The 17,005-nt window shown below is 35.9% G+C and overlaps 1 protein-coding gene across 8 annotated transcripts in view; it reads left to right on the plus strand.

The window, feature by feature from the left end:
- ESRRG (estrogen related receptor gamma) overlaps positions 1 to 17,005 on the plus strand; it is a 225,359-nt gene that overhangs the window by 161,471 nt on the left and 46,883 nt on the right. For all 8 annotated transcript variants that reach the window (XM_053974143.1, XM_053974139.1, XM_053974142.1 and 5 more), the window contains 2 exons: positions 11,206 to 11,316; positions 16,047 to 16,208. In XM_053974143.1, the coding sequence (XP_053830118.1) occupies positions 11,206 to 11,316; positions 16,047 to 16,208 (273 nt within the window). The remainder of the gene's footprint in view (positions 1 to 11,205; positions 11,317 to 16,046; positions 16,209 to 17,005) is intronic.

Here is a 17,005-nt window from a genome sequence, read left to right on the forward strand (position 1 = left end):
ACTAGAATTTATTAACCCATTTCCCAAAGGCCCAGTGTTACCTATGAGATTAGAAGAAAATTGTCACCGTTTCTGTTTTAGAGCAGGGGCACTTTATAATAAGACTATATCATTTAATTGTTTAAAAATTTATTGTGTTTTATTGAAGTGAAATCAATTTACCTCATACTATTAATTGTTTGTAAGATTAGAGGCAGTCAAAAAGTCTGGGGAATGCTGAGCACATTTGCAGTTTTTCAGCTGGGATTTTCTGCATAGGCTCTGATCCCTTCCTGTTGCTAACCACAAAAGAGCTGTCAATATGCTGCTTAACCGATATGCTTCTGTATGGAAAGGTTCTAGCAGTGGTTGCAGTGAAGTGGTACCACTAATAAACCTTCCATTAATTGCTCAAGGAGTACTTCGAGGAGACTCAGAGGCCAGAAGAAGGGTAACCTGTCACTCCAGTGTGTCAGGCAGAATGTCAGGTTCTGAGGCTGGCAGGGTGTGTGAGCTAAGGTATAAATCACTCACACTCAGGGCATGAATGAAGTACTAAGTATGTTTGGGAGAATACTTAAAATTCTAAATGAAGAGTTAGGGTTTTTTTGGGGTTTTTTTTACGGCTACAGAACCTTGTACCTGTTAACTTCTTGTGTGCCATTTTCTTTTCCATTGCTTTATGAAGAAGAAACACAAATATATACACTTGTTATAAAATTGTAAAATAATTAATCTTGTGTTCTTTTCACACTTTAGCTGATATCACCAGATATTATATTATTTTTATATATATGTATATGCAGTAATACCTCAGTCCTTTTTGTGTTAAGGCAAAAGAAGTGAACATTAGAAGATTAACAAAATAGTATGCATGTTTTAATCTTGCCTTGTTCCACCACATCTGATAGTTTTATATATTTTATATATCTACCCATATAATTCAGTTGAAGGACTGGAGCCTTCTCTTGTAAAATTGAATAACTTAAAAAATTTATTCTGTGTTTTGCTCCTCACTTAACCTTAGCATCAGAACTTGATAAGTTAATTTTGGTGGTTTTCTGCTCAGTTTCACTTTCAGATTCTCATATATGCCCAATTCTTTGATAGTAGTATTCATGGAAGAACAGGGGAAATGTGTACATACAAACAAAGAAAAAGGCATAGTTTCAGTACTCTGGAAAATGCTGGTGCAAATGTTTGTACTCCGATGGGATCATGGTCCTCCATTAAAGGCCATTTGTAAAATCTCTTCTTGGCAAGGTCATTTGGAATGTTTTTACCTGCCACCTCCAGAAACCATAATATATGCAGAGGACATTCCTCCTTTTTTTTTGTTTCCATCTTTAAAAGCAATGCTACATTACTAATAGGAAACAATTCCACCACATTGACAAGTTATGCAGTTTTCTTTATTTTACTCTGCTATGTCTCGATTTGTTGCTCTTCTAGCCACTACATTTTGAAGTTTTTGTTGCTGAACAGTCATTACTTTAACACATTGCAAATAATGAAACAAAGAAACTTAATTTTTTTTTCCACATGAAGATTTAAGATTTTCAGGCAGAAGGAACACTGAACAAGAAGGTGCTGTGATGTGCTATGTCAATGCCTTCCAGTCCAAACATATTAACCCAATCATTGGTTTTATCCTTTACCTAAAGAACAAAGACTGTACTTTTCAAAATAAGCAACTGCTCAGACAAATCAGAAAGGAAGTAGAAACCTGGAATTTCAGATATGCCCATCTGAACTATGTACCCATATAAGCCACTGTTGAACTTCACTCTTGTAACAGACAGAATTCTAAGAAACAGAAAGTTGCAGTACATGGACAGGAAGTGCAAAGTACAGAAAAGCCCTGTCATTTGCCAAAGACATCTGAAACTAGTAATATAAAATCTTTTATCTTGAGGTTAGAATTATCTTGTAGTTGTACTGCAAGATTACTCTGGGACTCCAAATGAAACTATCTGTTACACTATCTGTGTAATTCCTATCTAGTCTTGAAAAACATGTGCAAACAGAATAACAATACAGAAGGCAAAATGCCCATATTATGACTGCAGAAAGCCAAAAAGTGAGAATATCTGCCACATTTTCCAAGTCAAACCCATATTTTCATATGAAGTCTGTGCATAGGTTTAAAAGTACCCCTTTTTTAGCATCAGACAGGTGTATGTACTCATTAAATTACTTCAGATATTTTACATTTCCATTGCAGTCTTCCATATAAGTAAAATTGTGATATATACTTTAAAACTCAAACTTATAAATCATGATAAGATATAATTAATGCTCCTAAAAATCTGTTAGCTGTAAACAGAAGCTGAGACATGGTGTAAGCTTCTTGGGCTGTTTCCCCAGTGTGCCCCCTGCTCTAGATCCTGTGGAGCCATAAAGCAGTATGCAGAAGACAGAGAGAAGTTCAGAATTCTGCTGTACCTTTTGAGGAAGCTTGAAGGATCTAGTCTGAAATGGATGCAGTTCCACATATCATATGTTACTCTTTAAAAGAAAAAGTAGGGAAGAATTGCACAGTGTTTCACCAAAAGAAATTATAGCTCGTAATTACTTAATACATAAATATGAGAAAGATTGCAGAGATAGGGTTGTTATGGGTGTACTAAGAGAAAAGACAATGTCAAAATTATGCTTTCATGAATAAGCCTTGGAGAAATCTGGAATTCTGTGAGAAAAATATATATTTGCACTGAGGCCAATTTAGGCTCAAGTGGCATTATAAAGCCATCTGAGCTGTAAAGGTAAGTCTCAGTTAATTTGCCAGATGAGTGCAATTTAGAAAGTAAATTTTGCTTGTCTTAGTCTTGTACAGGTCATCACAGAATGGCTGCTCCTTGAGGAAGATGAGAAAGATTTTGTCCCTAAGAGGAGAAAAAAAAAAGTCTAATAAAATCAAAAAAAAAACCCAGAGTTTTGGATCATATTTGTTAGGGTAAAAAACTTAATATTTCAGTGAATTTTACATCTGTTTTAATGCTCTAGTATGATGAGCTATCCTTTAGTTTTCTCTGATTCTGTTCCAGCAAAATGAAATCACTTCCTGTAGGTAGAAATCTAAATTCTAAGTGGAATATCTCTTGGTCCCAGTAGAACTGATATTATTTTGTATAACTGTTTCAACTCACGCAATTGAGAACTTTCGTGTGATTTCTGGATCACAAATTAATTCCAGAATCCCACATCCTCCAAGTCACTAACTAAAATATTGTGAAACTGCACATTATTGTATCTGAAAAGGGTATTGAGATTTTGTTCATGCTGCTGGTACTTCACAGTCCGATTATTGTAACGCATTTCATTTCAATCTTCCCTTCTGTCTTGAGAGTTGCCAGCAAATGATCCAGAACTTCAGTTAGACTTCTTTTCTATTAGAGTTGTCACCAGCATAGCTCCCGAATTCTTTATAAGCTCTAGTGATGTGATCTAGAGTAAAGGCCTGCTTTTGACCTTCAGGCCTTGGCATGGCCTTGCTCAAACTTACTTTTTGACCTTTCTGTCTCCTGACATTCTGTGCCCTCTCCTTGGATCACCAACCAAGCCGCCTTTCCCGGTCTGGGCTTGTCACCTTTAAAGTAATGGTTACGAGAATATTGATGCAGTAATGACTTTACAGCCCAGCAAGCTCCACTTCATTAAATTGGTTGTAATTTGAACTCTGAAACAAGATAGCATCTTCTGTAATTATATTTAAATAAATTAAGGTTAGAAGTGTGATATTTAGTTAATGATAGATTGCCTTTATTTATTCTTATACCTTGTCCCAGGACATTGTATGCATAATTAAAAAAATAAGGCATATACTCTCATATAGTATGGTTATGATATATAAGCACATTGACATGGAATTTAATGGTGCAATTAGCAACAGTATTTTTTGTATTATTCATAAAAGCTGTTGCAATATTTTACACTGCTTCATAGTAATTAGTATATTAGTAATCCAGGTGATGGGGAGAGAAGTATTATGTAATGGTAACTACTTCATTTCAGAAACACCAGGGCTTTATGTATATTCAGCCTTAGTTCTGCATTCCTTTTCCTTTGCAATTTACAAATATTCATATTTTGCCATAACACAGGCTCTTCCTCACTTCAGAAATTGGAAGGAAAAGAACTGCAAGCTGCATAACCTCTGTTTACTGGCCTAATTTCAGTCTCTTTTAAAATCATCTTGAGTCTAGCATAATTCCACTGAAAATCTGGTAGTATAAAACTCGGAAAAGATCAAATTTAGGCACTAGTAATGGAGTGCATAGTGTATCTCTTCCAAAAGAGAGACAGATTTTTTGTCCTTAAGTTCTTATGTGAAATGTAAAATATATTCTTTTGTAATATTTGAGAGCTAATCATTGGATAATGGGTGTTGCATGTTTAATGCAACAGTGTAGCTGTCATGTTTTTCTTTTTTTTTTTTTTTAATTTTCTTGTTTCTTTCTGCACATTCACCTCTTCTTGAACAGAAATAAAAGGTTCAAGGCTTGTCAGCATCAGTTTATAGATAGCTGTTTAAAAATAATGAGGTATTGGGTATTGTAAGGCTCAGGGCTGTCTTGCCAGACTCATTTATTTCCATTCACCTTTTGTCAGAATTGCAGACAGAAGACATTCAATTAAAACTTGTCACCTGTTGCGTGTGACCTAATTTGTATTTGTGAGTGTCACAGATTAGGATACATATGGAGCCATTTAAAAATGTAAAGGAACAATAGGATTCTTAAACATTTTATGCCACATTTTCTTCATGTGAACATCTTTGTTTATGGACCATTCTTCAAGGGAAATCATTTGGGCTGAGAAATAATAGAATTTATTTACACAAAGTCTCATTTACATGGGAAAACTAAGGGGATTTTATTAACGTTCTTTTGTGGTTTAATGCATAAATGGCAGTGCACAAAATTTCAGCATGTAGATGATTAGTTCATGCAAAGTTAATGTTCCTTTCAAGAGAGGTTGAGTACTGAGCTGTGTAAGTAATGCATTTATCAGTTCTTTTGTCAAAATGAAAAAAACAAACCACTGGGCTTTAACCTAAGAGATGTGTTTATCAGTTCCTTTGCAAAAATCCAGCCTATCTCTAGGATTTTGTCCTCCCAGGACAAAAATGAAATTTCCCAAATACTGCTTGCATTTGGTTGCCTTGAAACTTTGTTTAGTATTAAACATAAGCAAAATCTGAAATACTGGTCTGAAGCATTTGTTTTGCAAAAGCAGTATTTTTCTCTTTTGTTTTTTCAACCTGAAACAATTCACTAAATATTTTAATTAGCCCAATTATTTGGGTTTTTTTAATAATAAACTGGTTTTTACAAATCATTGCAGAGGAACAGATAAATTAAACAACTTGTAGTCACAGATGAAGTTAGATATTAAAGTAATAAACACTGTTTTGTTTTTCAGTCAATTATATGGGTCAGTTCATTAATTAATTGTTTTACAGGCACGTCTTGAGAACAGCCAATTTTATCCCACATTAACAAATACTTTTTGGTACTAGCTGAATGTAAAGTAAGAGGATGATTTTTAGACTTCCTATAGCACTCTAAATGATGTGTTTAATTGTGGAGATATCTATAGGAAGACAAAACACTAAAGCCTTCCCCTGGTAATTGTTAATTCAGCCATAGATCAGGAAAACTTTAATGTGAGTCATAGCTTCTATCTTCTTTGATGAATTAGGGCTCTGTTTTCAAAATTCTATCTGCCTAGTAGACACATATTTTACATCTCTAGCTGAATTTTTACCTGCATAAGGTATTATCCAAATACTTTGTAAGCTGATTGCAGAAGCTCTTTGGCATCTTTGTAATTCAGCACATAAAATAAGTATGCAGATCCAGAAAAAATGATAGCTGATATTATCTTATTTCTTCAGCTGTGTTACTTTTCTGCATGTTCCTACTGTATTGAAAGAGGTCTTTCATGGTTTAAAGTATTTTTTCCACTGCAAATCTTTCAGACTGCAGTGTTAATGCACTGGACTCTAAATTATAGAGGTTGCTGAAGTGTCTGAAGAGTATCTAGATAAGTGTGCATTCTTAAATCTCAATACATTCTGTCCGTGTTCATAGTGGTAAAATCGACTAGTTTTTCTGGTTTATGTAAATAAAAGCAAAATGGAGTTTATAATATGCACTGAAGTTTATTCAGCAATCTTAGAAATAATCACAGTATGTTCAAGTGAACTGGAACGCTCTATTAAGGCATTGTCCCAGAGGAGAACCACACTGGAACCTGCCATTAAAATTATATTTGTGCTTTCCACTTTTGCTGTTAATCTGAGGGTTTTTTACCTCTGCTACCAATGTTCCTCTAGAGCTTGGCAAGATGCAGTTATGTGGGTATTCATTTTTACCTGTCTCGCTGTTGAAAACAATGCTGGGAATCTTGCAGACATCTATAGAAAATGGATTGTTAGCCAGTTACATATCTCAAAAAATGAGATAGGAATCTTTCTCATACATGTCAAATGCTGTGGTAGAGGTGGAGCTTGCCAGAGTGGTGTTGTTGTAGAGCATATAAACTTGCCATGAGACTGTTATATAGGGGAAACAGGAAGGGAGCAGAATATGAAACTCGTGAAGGAAGTTAATACTGCACATTTGAGTCTTGATTTCAAACCTATTGTTTACTGATTAACTAAATTATACTTTTTTTCTTCCAAAATAAAAAGCTCCCCAATTAAAGGTGGTGAACAATTTCTTACAGGCAGTACTGGTGTTGGTAGGACTTGATTTGAAGGATTGGGCTAATGCCTTCCAATGTAACTTGAGAATTTCTTGTGGGTGTAGAGCTCTGTGGAAAGGACAAAAATGTTTATGGGTCAGGTGAACAAATGAACACTTGAAGCTTGTAGCCAAGGTAAGGAGGAGGGGATGGAGAAGAATCATAGAGATAGATGATAAAGGAGTAAATAGTGGTGGATGATAAAAGGAGTAAATAATACGCTTTTAGTATGGCTTGGATCTGTATGGAAAATGAGATGACATGGTTAAATAGTATTTTGATACTGAGGACCTGAATTGCAAAATCAGTAGTATACTGGGGCATGGGTAATCGTTTTGGTTATGTAGCATCATCACAGTGGGTATCTGTCCTGCTTGAGATTTTCAAGGCAGTGTGAGGAAAGGACTGCAGAATAGGAATAATAATTTACATTTATTGGTAAGGGAGAAACAGATGAGGAAATACAGAGAAAACGAGTTCAGGTTTGCCTGTGTTGTTTAGATTTAATAATGTGGTGGGTAGTTCATGTGGCACATCTGATCTGGCCTTCAGTTTTTTCTGTGCAAGGCTGTGTGAACACATTTAGTGTAGAGTAAGTGCCCAATATCATTTTGTTGTGTGTTGTGTAGCATTTGATAGAAATCATGCAAAGATTATGTAAAGAACCAGGAGGCAAACTTTTTTCTTTTGTAGAAGCTTATGTAGTGACTATATAAAAACATTCATTCCCTGAAGAATAGGTGGAGAATTTCTTATGTTGTACCAGTACGTGTAATTGCTGTGTTTCAAAAAGCAATTATTGCATTGAGTTACACAGTTTCCATCTCTCCCTATGTTACAGCTCTACAGCCCAACCCTCATTTTCTGAGATTTGTAAGTCATGTCTAAATCTCTGACCACCCATCACTCCTGAACAAACGAGTTCATGAGTTGTGCCTGTCTTGAAACGTTAAGTGAACGTGTTGCACTTCAAAATTGAAGGTAACCGCTCTCTTAACTGGTGGCAAGCCTATTTCTGCCCTGTGGTCATCCTTATTTTTCCCATTAGGGCTCTTGGTGTTGTTTCTCTGTTGAAGGCTTTTCAAATGAGCATTAGGAAAGGTGAAGAGTCAACTTCCTTGTCTGTGGTAGAGCTGTGTTCAGTGACATGAATGGATGTTTTGACCCTGAAGAGCTGTAATTATAACACGTACAGTGCAGTTCACTGGGTGATATTACATGATTTTTTATGGGTGGAGTGGGTATCTTTCTCTTCACTTCATGGTTGAGGACTGGTTGGGTGAGTGAACTGAGATCTGAAGATTTTGTGAAGCCACAATGCACAGCAGAGCTGAAGCAGAGGTCTACTTAATTCCTCCAGATGTCACAATATCCTCCTTAATAATCTGAATATAGACTGTGTGGAATTCAAACAGTAAATTTGTGACTGATGTAAAGCTCCTCCTGCCCCAAATGAGGATTTTTGTGGACAAAATTACTTTTATTTTTTCCCTTCGTTATTCTAACAAAGGAGGCATCAGTTGCTACTGTCTTGATAAATAAAACTTCGTGTGATGAATTCTCTCATACAAGCTATAGGAGTTACAGAGGAATATCCACAGATATACTTCAGAACCCCTGCATTTCAGTTTGCTACCTGACAAACTCCAAAGTTTTTTTTGAAATGTCAGATGCGTGTAGCTTGTTAAGCAGTGTATTGCACTGTGTTTACTTCTGTAAAGACCCTTGGGAAGTAAAATACCACATAGGGTGTTTTAGATTATCAGAAATTAAATCCAAAGTATCTACTTTCTTAGAGATACAGAAAAATATAGATATAGGATATCTTACAGATAAAGGAAATAGTAGGAGCCAAAATGATGATAAAATTTGTCAGTTTTAATGGAAGGGTTATAAAGTTCTAATTTATAGTCTATTGGTGTTATGTTATCAAAACTATTTTCACATTAAAATTTGAATTAGTTCTATTATAGACTTAGGTATTTTTAAACTGTGTGATACAATTGCTCCCCAGTTATCTAGAAGTTAGGTTTTTTTAAAAGAAAGTTTTATTTACAGATAAAGCAGTGTATATTAGGTGAGGACTTGGATCTAAGTAAAATTTTGCTATTGTGACATTTTTCTGTATTTCCTTCCATTGAGTATGTGAACGGCTTGAATGTGTATCTCATCTAATGCAAAGGAGGTAAAAAAAATTGTTCATCTTGGTAGATTTATATTATTTTAATTTAAGCTTCAGTTCCATTACTTTTTGATTAAACATACTTATGTCTGATGCTATCCATCTTTTATCACTATGAAATCTGTTCCCAAGCAGAAAGAAGGATGGCATCTGAATTATGCAGAAATCATTTTCTATCTATTTTTCTTCAAACGCTGGGCAGTCTTTTTCATAATCCCACCAATATTGCATGTGGTTTGTTCTAATCCTCTGCCTATTTCTGAATATTCAACTATCAAACCTTGGACTTCTGCTGTTTGTTTTCATGGTAGTGTATTGTCCTGGATGTCATTTACTTCAGGTGTAGCTCAGACTCCCAATTCAAGTGTGAAGAACAGTGAGTTATCATTAGTTCTGAAATGTTTGAGCTATCAGTTTTTAAAGTGGTCTTTAATGGAAAGTGGAAATGCAGTCTGTGCATTTCCAAGTATAACTTTAAAAAACAAAAATAACCATGCTCTGTTGATTGAATTAGCAAAAATTTTATCAAACAGCTTAGATAACAAATCAGTCACGAGTTACATAGGTAACTACCATAAATAAGATTTCATTCATAGCACTGACCTCTTGGGGTATGTGGTTGATTTGTTACTCTTTAAATCTTGTGATCCCCCTAAGTGCAAGTGGGGACAAACAGTGAGAAATTACTTGTTGGGTTTGATGGACTGACATACACAGTCTTCTGCAGTAAACCAGGTGAAATTTCACTGTTAAGTAGGGGTTATCATTACCTGCTTTCCTGATGAGCAAAAGCTTTTGAGCACTGTTGGATACAACTCACTGAATTACAGTTGCAGGTTTATTATGTCCCTAAAGCAAGCATCTCCTTTCTGTGTTAGTAATCCAGGAAATATAAGTGAAAATAAAAAATGCACTATCACCCCAGTAATAGCTGGCCTTGGATTTCTGGCTAGTTAGCAAAACAGATTTCCTTTACCAAAACCCAGTCAATCCTTTTTGGTTTCTGAGAAGGAAGGAGGACTGACAGATGCTTCCTGGTAACTAGTCTGTGCTACCTGTGCGGGTTCAGAGGCAGCACATAAACTCTGTGCTGTGTTCTTCCTGCTGTGCAGATGAACTGTAACATCTTTGGTGGTGGCTTCCCTTGCTGTCCAGAAGCCAGTTCTTGAGGTATTTTGTGTGTAAGGGAGAGATCAGAGGCATGGGAAGTAGAAGAGTGGGGCACAATAATAGCAACAGGAAATAGGCATAGAGGGAGGAGAGGTAAAATAAACGATTAAAATTAAAATGAGAATGTGAGTTGCACTTTATTACTTCACTCACAGGGGCCATTGATACTTAATGTGTCCTTGCATTCTTGTGTTGTTAAATCCATGTCATCAGGCATAGATTTTGCACTTGGTATTACTTGTCCTTTTGTCCTGCATATGCGCCAAGTTCTTCAACTTCCGTGTTTTGTTACTGCTTGGTTTTAGTCACATTCCTCCGGGCCGTCTGGAAATCTGCCTCAGAGACTGAGAAAGAAATAAAAATATTTCCTTGTTTTGTAAGACCTACTGTCTTTGCACCCTTTGACCTTTTTTCATTTTGTCAGTGAGAGCAGCTATAGCTTGTTTTAGGAAGGTAAATTTCTATGTATCCATATAAACCAGGCAGCAGAATGCTGTATTGAAGGAATGAACAGTATGGAGGTAGAACACAAATGTTAATTCATCATTGATGACATCTAAATGCACAACTGTACAATTTCTTTCAAATCCTCATGAACAATTTCAGTCTTTAAGCCACATATATATTCTTATTTTTCTAGGGACACTTACTTTGTATCCTCTGGCGACATCATTCCATCTTAATTTGGTTTTGACTATCTAAACTGTATACAGAACTCATTGTTTCTAAAGCTGTAATTCTCTGTACTTCTCTGCTCATAATGTTATGCTTCTATATCCATGGTGTTTATTACAGCTTTGAAATTCTGCTTCTGGCAAAGATGACTTAAGATTAGGTTCTTTCAAGTGGAAACTAAACTTGCTAACTTTTTAATAATATGTAAAAATGAATGAATGGCTTTAAATGAACAGGAAATTATGTTGTATACTTAGTCTTGCATATGTGGAACTCTAAACTGCTTGCAAATACTTGTAATGCTGATTTCCCATGCTTTCTAAAATTAATCTTTTGAAATAAACATACTTTTAATATAAATATTGAAAGGCAGGAAATAGAAGATTGCTACCTGAAAGGCATGCTCATAATGTATTTAATTACATGTTTGCTTGTGTTTTCAAATGTAGGTGTGCGCCTAGACCGAGTACGTGGAGGTCGCCAGAAGTACAAGCGCAGAATAGATGCAGAGAACAGCCCATACCTGAACCCTCAGCTAGTTCAGCCAGCAAAAAAGCCATGTGAGTAAACCACATACACAGTGTTTCTCTCAGTACAGGCTATTGACTCCTAGCCCTGTTTGCTAAGCTCCTTCTGGGTTGAAAAAGGGTTTGATCAGAAAATACTACCATGAAGACTATCTATTTGGCTGTTAACAGCTTTTGTTTTAAATATGCTCATCTTTCTCAAGTGGATTTGAACAAAGAGTGTTTTTACAGATGGGAGTGTATAAAAGTATGGGTTTATGCAGTGCAAATTTTACATTTACAGGTTATCTTTATTTTCAGTGGTACATAAAATGGTTCATACTGTGATCATTAGCTCATTGAAGCTTCTACTTTCAGATTTCACAAGAAAGTGATTTTTGTAGTTTTCACTAACTAAATGAGTTTGACTGCTCAACCTCCCAATGAAAATACATTAAGAGCCTCATTAATTTATACCTATAGATTAATCCACTACCTAGCATTAGATTAAAACAGCAATATGCCACACTAATAACAAAGCAGAAAGTGGTAGTTTGGCCTCTAGTAGCCTCATGGTTTTTTTTGGGTTTGTTTTTTTTTTTTTGCTTTGTTTTGTTATGTTTTATTAATGTCCTTGATTGTATCCCACCAGGCTGAAATTAAGAGAGAAAGAGATGATCATCTCACTGCTAAAATACAAGTTCCATCCTCTTTGCGATTAACTAAAAATAGTTAGGGGTTTTGCTTTGCAGCTTATATAAACTCAAGCAGTGACTGTACTAATTCCATGAAGTAAATTTAATAGCATTATAGCTGTAGTGCAAGAGGCTGGTGTATTATCCTGCAAAGACACACAGGCTCCATATCAAGTGTTGTAAACTCTTCCAAATTCAAATGCGAATACACACATGCAGTTGCTCCTGCTGAGGAGGTTAATTTGCTCCTAACATGGATAAATAAGCCAGTGAAATAAAGAGGGCAAATTCCTTCATGTCTCCCATTTGCCTCTGCCCCTAAGCTTCTGACAACACATGTGTCAGTTTTAGCCCCTTGAAAGTACCTGTCTGGATGGAAAATGGAATCTGTATCTGATGGTGTTCCCCAGTAGAGGACAGTGCTGTGTACAATACATTTGAGCATATGGGGATCTGGAGAGCAAATAAACAGTCTTTGAACTGTAAGTGAAAGGGCATTTTAGCTGTGTCAAAGAAAAAACAGCCAGTTTTACATAAAATTAAGGCTTAAGTGAACATATGGCATAGTTTCCTTTTGCCTTTCCAAAAAACATTATGCTGATTATATTCCTTCAATTGTCCAATCTGGCATCTTCCACTCAGCCTCCATAAGCTGTCCCACTGTTCTGTAAATACAATCTAGGGCTGCACTAAGCAGATTTTGCACATTATAATAAAAACTTTCTGATAATACAATAAAATTTAATAAACTGTAATGCTTAATTTCATTAGAGGTTTAGTTTTCCTGGGTGCACAGATTGTCAGTTTTTCATTTACTTGATATTGTCATTGAGAGAAATGTTGATAGCCTAACATACCAAAAAAAGCCAAGGCCAAACAGACAAAAAAAAAAAAATCCAACCCAAAAGCCCCAAGCCCTTAAGATATGAACAGAGGTTAATGCAGTTGTACTGAAATACAAGAATCTCTGTGTTAAACCAAGATTATTTCAACGTGGTGCATTACATTACCTATAAGGCGATAACTGCACCAATTTCTGCAATCTCCAGTTGTCTGAGATAAACTAACCTACTCATAAATCATTACTCATTATCTGAGTGCCTCCCTCCATTTTTCTTAGCTTGTCCAAGTACAAACAATTTTGTCATAAACATTTTTAAAACTTAACTTTCAAATCCTGGCAGATAAGTGTCCATACTTGAAACAGTTGAATAGGTTTTGTGTGGAAGTAGCCTGGGAGATTTTTCTGGACCCTGACTGATAGTTTGTGCATAACAAAGGCACAGGAAGGAAAATTGGGTTCTATTGATTCTAATTAGGGAAACATTAAATAAGGTTTACCTAGAAACAGTGCTTATGGCTATTCAATTTCCTGAGTGATGGAGTTTTCTGAGCACATTCAGAATTTTCCTGTGTTCTGTGCTAATGCATATGCCGATACATGTAACTTTTTCCCCCTGTAAGGAAAGAGCAGGTGTTTGGATGATCTTTCCTACACCTACTTCTGATCTCTATTGTATTTTCCAGCTTCACCATAGAATTTAATGGCCTGGCCGTAGATTTTACTGACTGCAAAAATAAAAGGAATTTGAGATTTTGCAAATCCTGAGTCAAAATAGACAATATTCCTAAATCATCTATGGAATGCCATTGGTTAGGAGCCTCATACACGAATGAAAGTTGTTCTTTGGCTATTTCTTCTGCTGCAGGGGAAAAAACCCCAGAACTTGGGGATGAGAGTGCTTCTTCATTCATTTATCATGGTTTAAAAACCCAAAAAGTAGAAGTCCTCAGCTGGATATGTTTGGATGTTAAGAAACTCGTAATTAATTTAACCTATTTTCCTAACCAATTAAAAATACTGGAATTTAGAAAGAAGTAATGTTATCTTTTCTCATGTACATGTTTTCTGTGTGAAATTGAACAGGTTTAAAAATTTAAAAAAGAGACTGTTTAAAAATTAAAAAAAAACGTGCAAAGGCTGTTTGCCCATATAAGTTAAATCTACCATCTGTCATTTGTAAATAAGAATAGAATTCTTCATTAATCAGTTTGATAATCAGTCAACTATTGAGATCAAAAATTGCATCAGTTGGCATAGTTCCTATAGTTCATATAAAGCATGCATATGTCCCCTTGTAATAAAACAAGCTTGATGTGATGGTTTCCAGTTGGCTCTTGCACTTATTATATGAAGGACTAACATATATCACAACTTCTGACACACAAATTTGGAATAAGGCACAAATGGTAGAGACAGTAGATCAAAGTCAAGGAGTCTGTGTCACTAAAGAGCAGTAAAGTATCAGAAATCTGAATCGAGTGAGCATTTTATGGAAATATGTCATGGACTAGTAGGGATCCTTTTTGACACTGATGCCTCAGGTTTTAGCTTTTCTGTTTTTCAGATTTTGTTCTGCTTTAGTGTGTAGTTCTGAGCTTTGTATTAAGGGATGGTAAACTCTCTTCACAGAGTAGGTAGACAAAACAATTCCTGTTTTAGCTTGGGACCAAGGACAGCTGATCCAAATTTCAGGCCCAAGAGCATAAACAGTGTGGATTGAAGAGAGAAAAACAAGAAGGATGTGACTTCATGACTTAAAGCTATAATTAGACAATTAACTCCAATATGCTAATGGACCAGAATTTATAAAAGTGAGAGACCTCATGACTGGTCATCCATTTTGTGATCATTTTGGTCCATTTTGGTGCAGCCCTGGCCAGACTCTTGTACTGCCCATTGAGGCCTTTTAGTAAATCCCTACTTTATTCTTCAACTCTGTTAGCCTCTGTTCTAGGTCAGCCTTCACAAGGCATCAACACTGCTGTGCAAATCAGTCAGCTTCCATTGCAGGAGAACAATGTGCTCTGTCCTGTGACTTAATGCAGATTGGGAAAATTATACTAATTCTGGCAGCATTCTCTGCACTCAGAAAATACTTGGTGTCTTCTCACAGTGGAATCCCATTTATATCAGGCCTTATAAGGTTTTGTCTCGCTGAAGGGAGCAGATTCATGTAAAATCACTAAAGAGTGCTCTTTGGGCTTTAAATTCTGATGGTGCATTTGAGGTCAAAAGATATACCTACCAGGAAAAGTAAAATTTAAATATATTGGGAAGTATAGTAATGTACCCTGTATTAGGAGGCTTAATGAATTAGTCCTTTTCCCATTTTTCAGTTCTGCCTTCTCAGAGTAATAAATCAGGCTCCTGTATAGAGATAAAATATTTCCATTGTGTCTTCACATGCATATAGTGCTCATATTATGTTTATCCTACTTACAGAATAGCAACACTGTATTGTAAATCTTGTGGCCTCTTCTTTTTTTTTTTTTTCTCTCTGCATTTTTCCTTATAACTTAATTGATTATTCCAAATAGATGTCACAAGTCAACTGAATGAAAAAGTAAATATTTAACATGTGAATGAAAATGCTGTATAGATAAAAACGAGCAGTGTGTGACTACAATAAAGTATTATTCCGTGCACAAAACCAGTTTTCTGAGGTAGAGTTTGCATACTTTCATACTTTGCTTAGTTTTACACTCTTTTTTCTCTTTGATTTTAGTGGTTTTTTGTGTTTAAAAATGAGAAGGAGATCATTAGTCTGGGTTTGTAGGTAAAGAATGCTAGTTGGGGTCACTGACAGAAGTTATACATTCCAGCGATTGACTAATTGCATGTGGTGTTTACTCAGTCAAAAATACCCCTGCCTTTAAGGGGTGGGGTGAGCAGCAGGTAATAAAATGAAGGCAAAACTTTTCTGTTTGAATCGTGAAAAATGCCCTGTAATGCATTAATCTTTTCCTATAAAGTTTGTACTCCAGTAATGAAAGGGGATCATGTATTTCTGTGTTCTATTGAATTTATTATCTTAAGAACATGCATGTCTGGCTTGATAAACACTGTTAATGGATCAGATTTGTTTGTGCTGTAACCACTTGTAGGAGGTCATGAAGTTACAATAAGGTGTAATTAGGTTCAGTGTATTAAGACAAATTTTTGTGCACTTTGAAATCTGAGCCATCTGTTTGAAGTATAGAATGATGCTACTGGTGATCTTGTAATGTTCTGGACCATTTTTGCAGATAACAAGATTGTCTCCCATTTGCTGGTGGCTGAACCAGAGAAGATCTATGCTATGCCTGACCCCACTGTTCCAGACAGTGACATCAAAGCACTTACCACTCTTTGTGACCTGGCAGACAGAGAACTGGTGGTGATCATTGGATGGGCTAAACATATTCCAGGTACATACAGTATTTATTGCAAATAGATAATGTACAGAAATCATAATGTGCATTATTCTATGCTGGTAAAAAACACTATTTTTTTCTCTCCCTACAATGTATAAAATTTTCCTAAGGCTCCAGAATATTCCCACAGAACATAGTTTAGATGGTCCTGTATCTTACCTTGGAGGTAGTAGTGTTGTTGCTGCGAGTATTACCATGTTAATAAGTTTCACATGCTGCTTAGAGAATTTTTTTTTTTCATGTGTTGCTATTATTGAGATAAACTCCCCTTGCTATCCAGGGCATTAGCCTGGAATAAAGGGTCATACAAGTCCTCTCCTCTGTAGTCATCTGATTCAGCAGTATTTGAATGTAAGTCTGGCTCCTCTGTTCGGTAAATGCAGCACTACTGACCACAGGAGGTGAAAAAATTCCGTTATATTTTGGCAAGGCACAGAGGAAGTGTTCTCTTCATTGACTGATCTAGTGTGAAAACTGAACTGTACCAGCAATTCAGTACAAAGGACTGAATTGTCCCAAAAAGTCTCCACTTAAAACTTAGTATTTCCTTGATCTGCGCAGAATGGACTGCAGTCTGCATCACATAACTGCACTGATATTATAAAAGCTGACTGGCAATGTTATTAGCAAGAAAAATGGGGGTCATCAAAAGCAGTTTCTCAGAAGATTAGCAATTCCTTCAGATATCATTTCAGGTGTATTTTTACCCCTCCCCAGTGCTGAGGTGTTTGTTCTTGCTCTGTGGGCTAGCAGACAAACTTACAGAAGTCTCCAGGGTTCTCAGTCTATCA

The sequence above is a fragment of the Vidua macroura genome, chromosome 3, assembly GCF_024509145.1.
Source record: "Vidua macroura isolate BioBank_ID:100142 chromosome 3, ASM2450914v1, whole genome shotgun sequence".
NCBI classification, from domain to species: domain Eukaryota; kingdom Metazoa; phylum Chordata; class Aves; order Passeriformes; family Viduidae; genus Vidua; species Vidua macroura.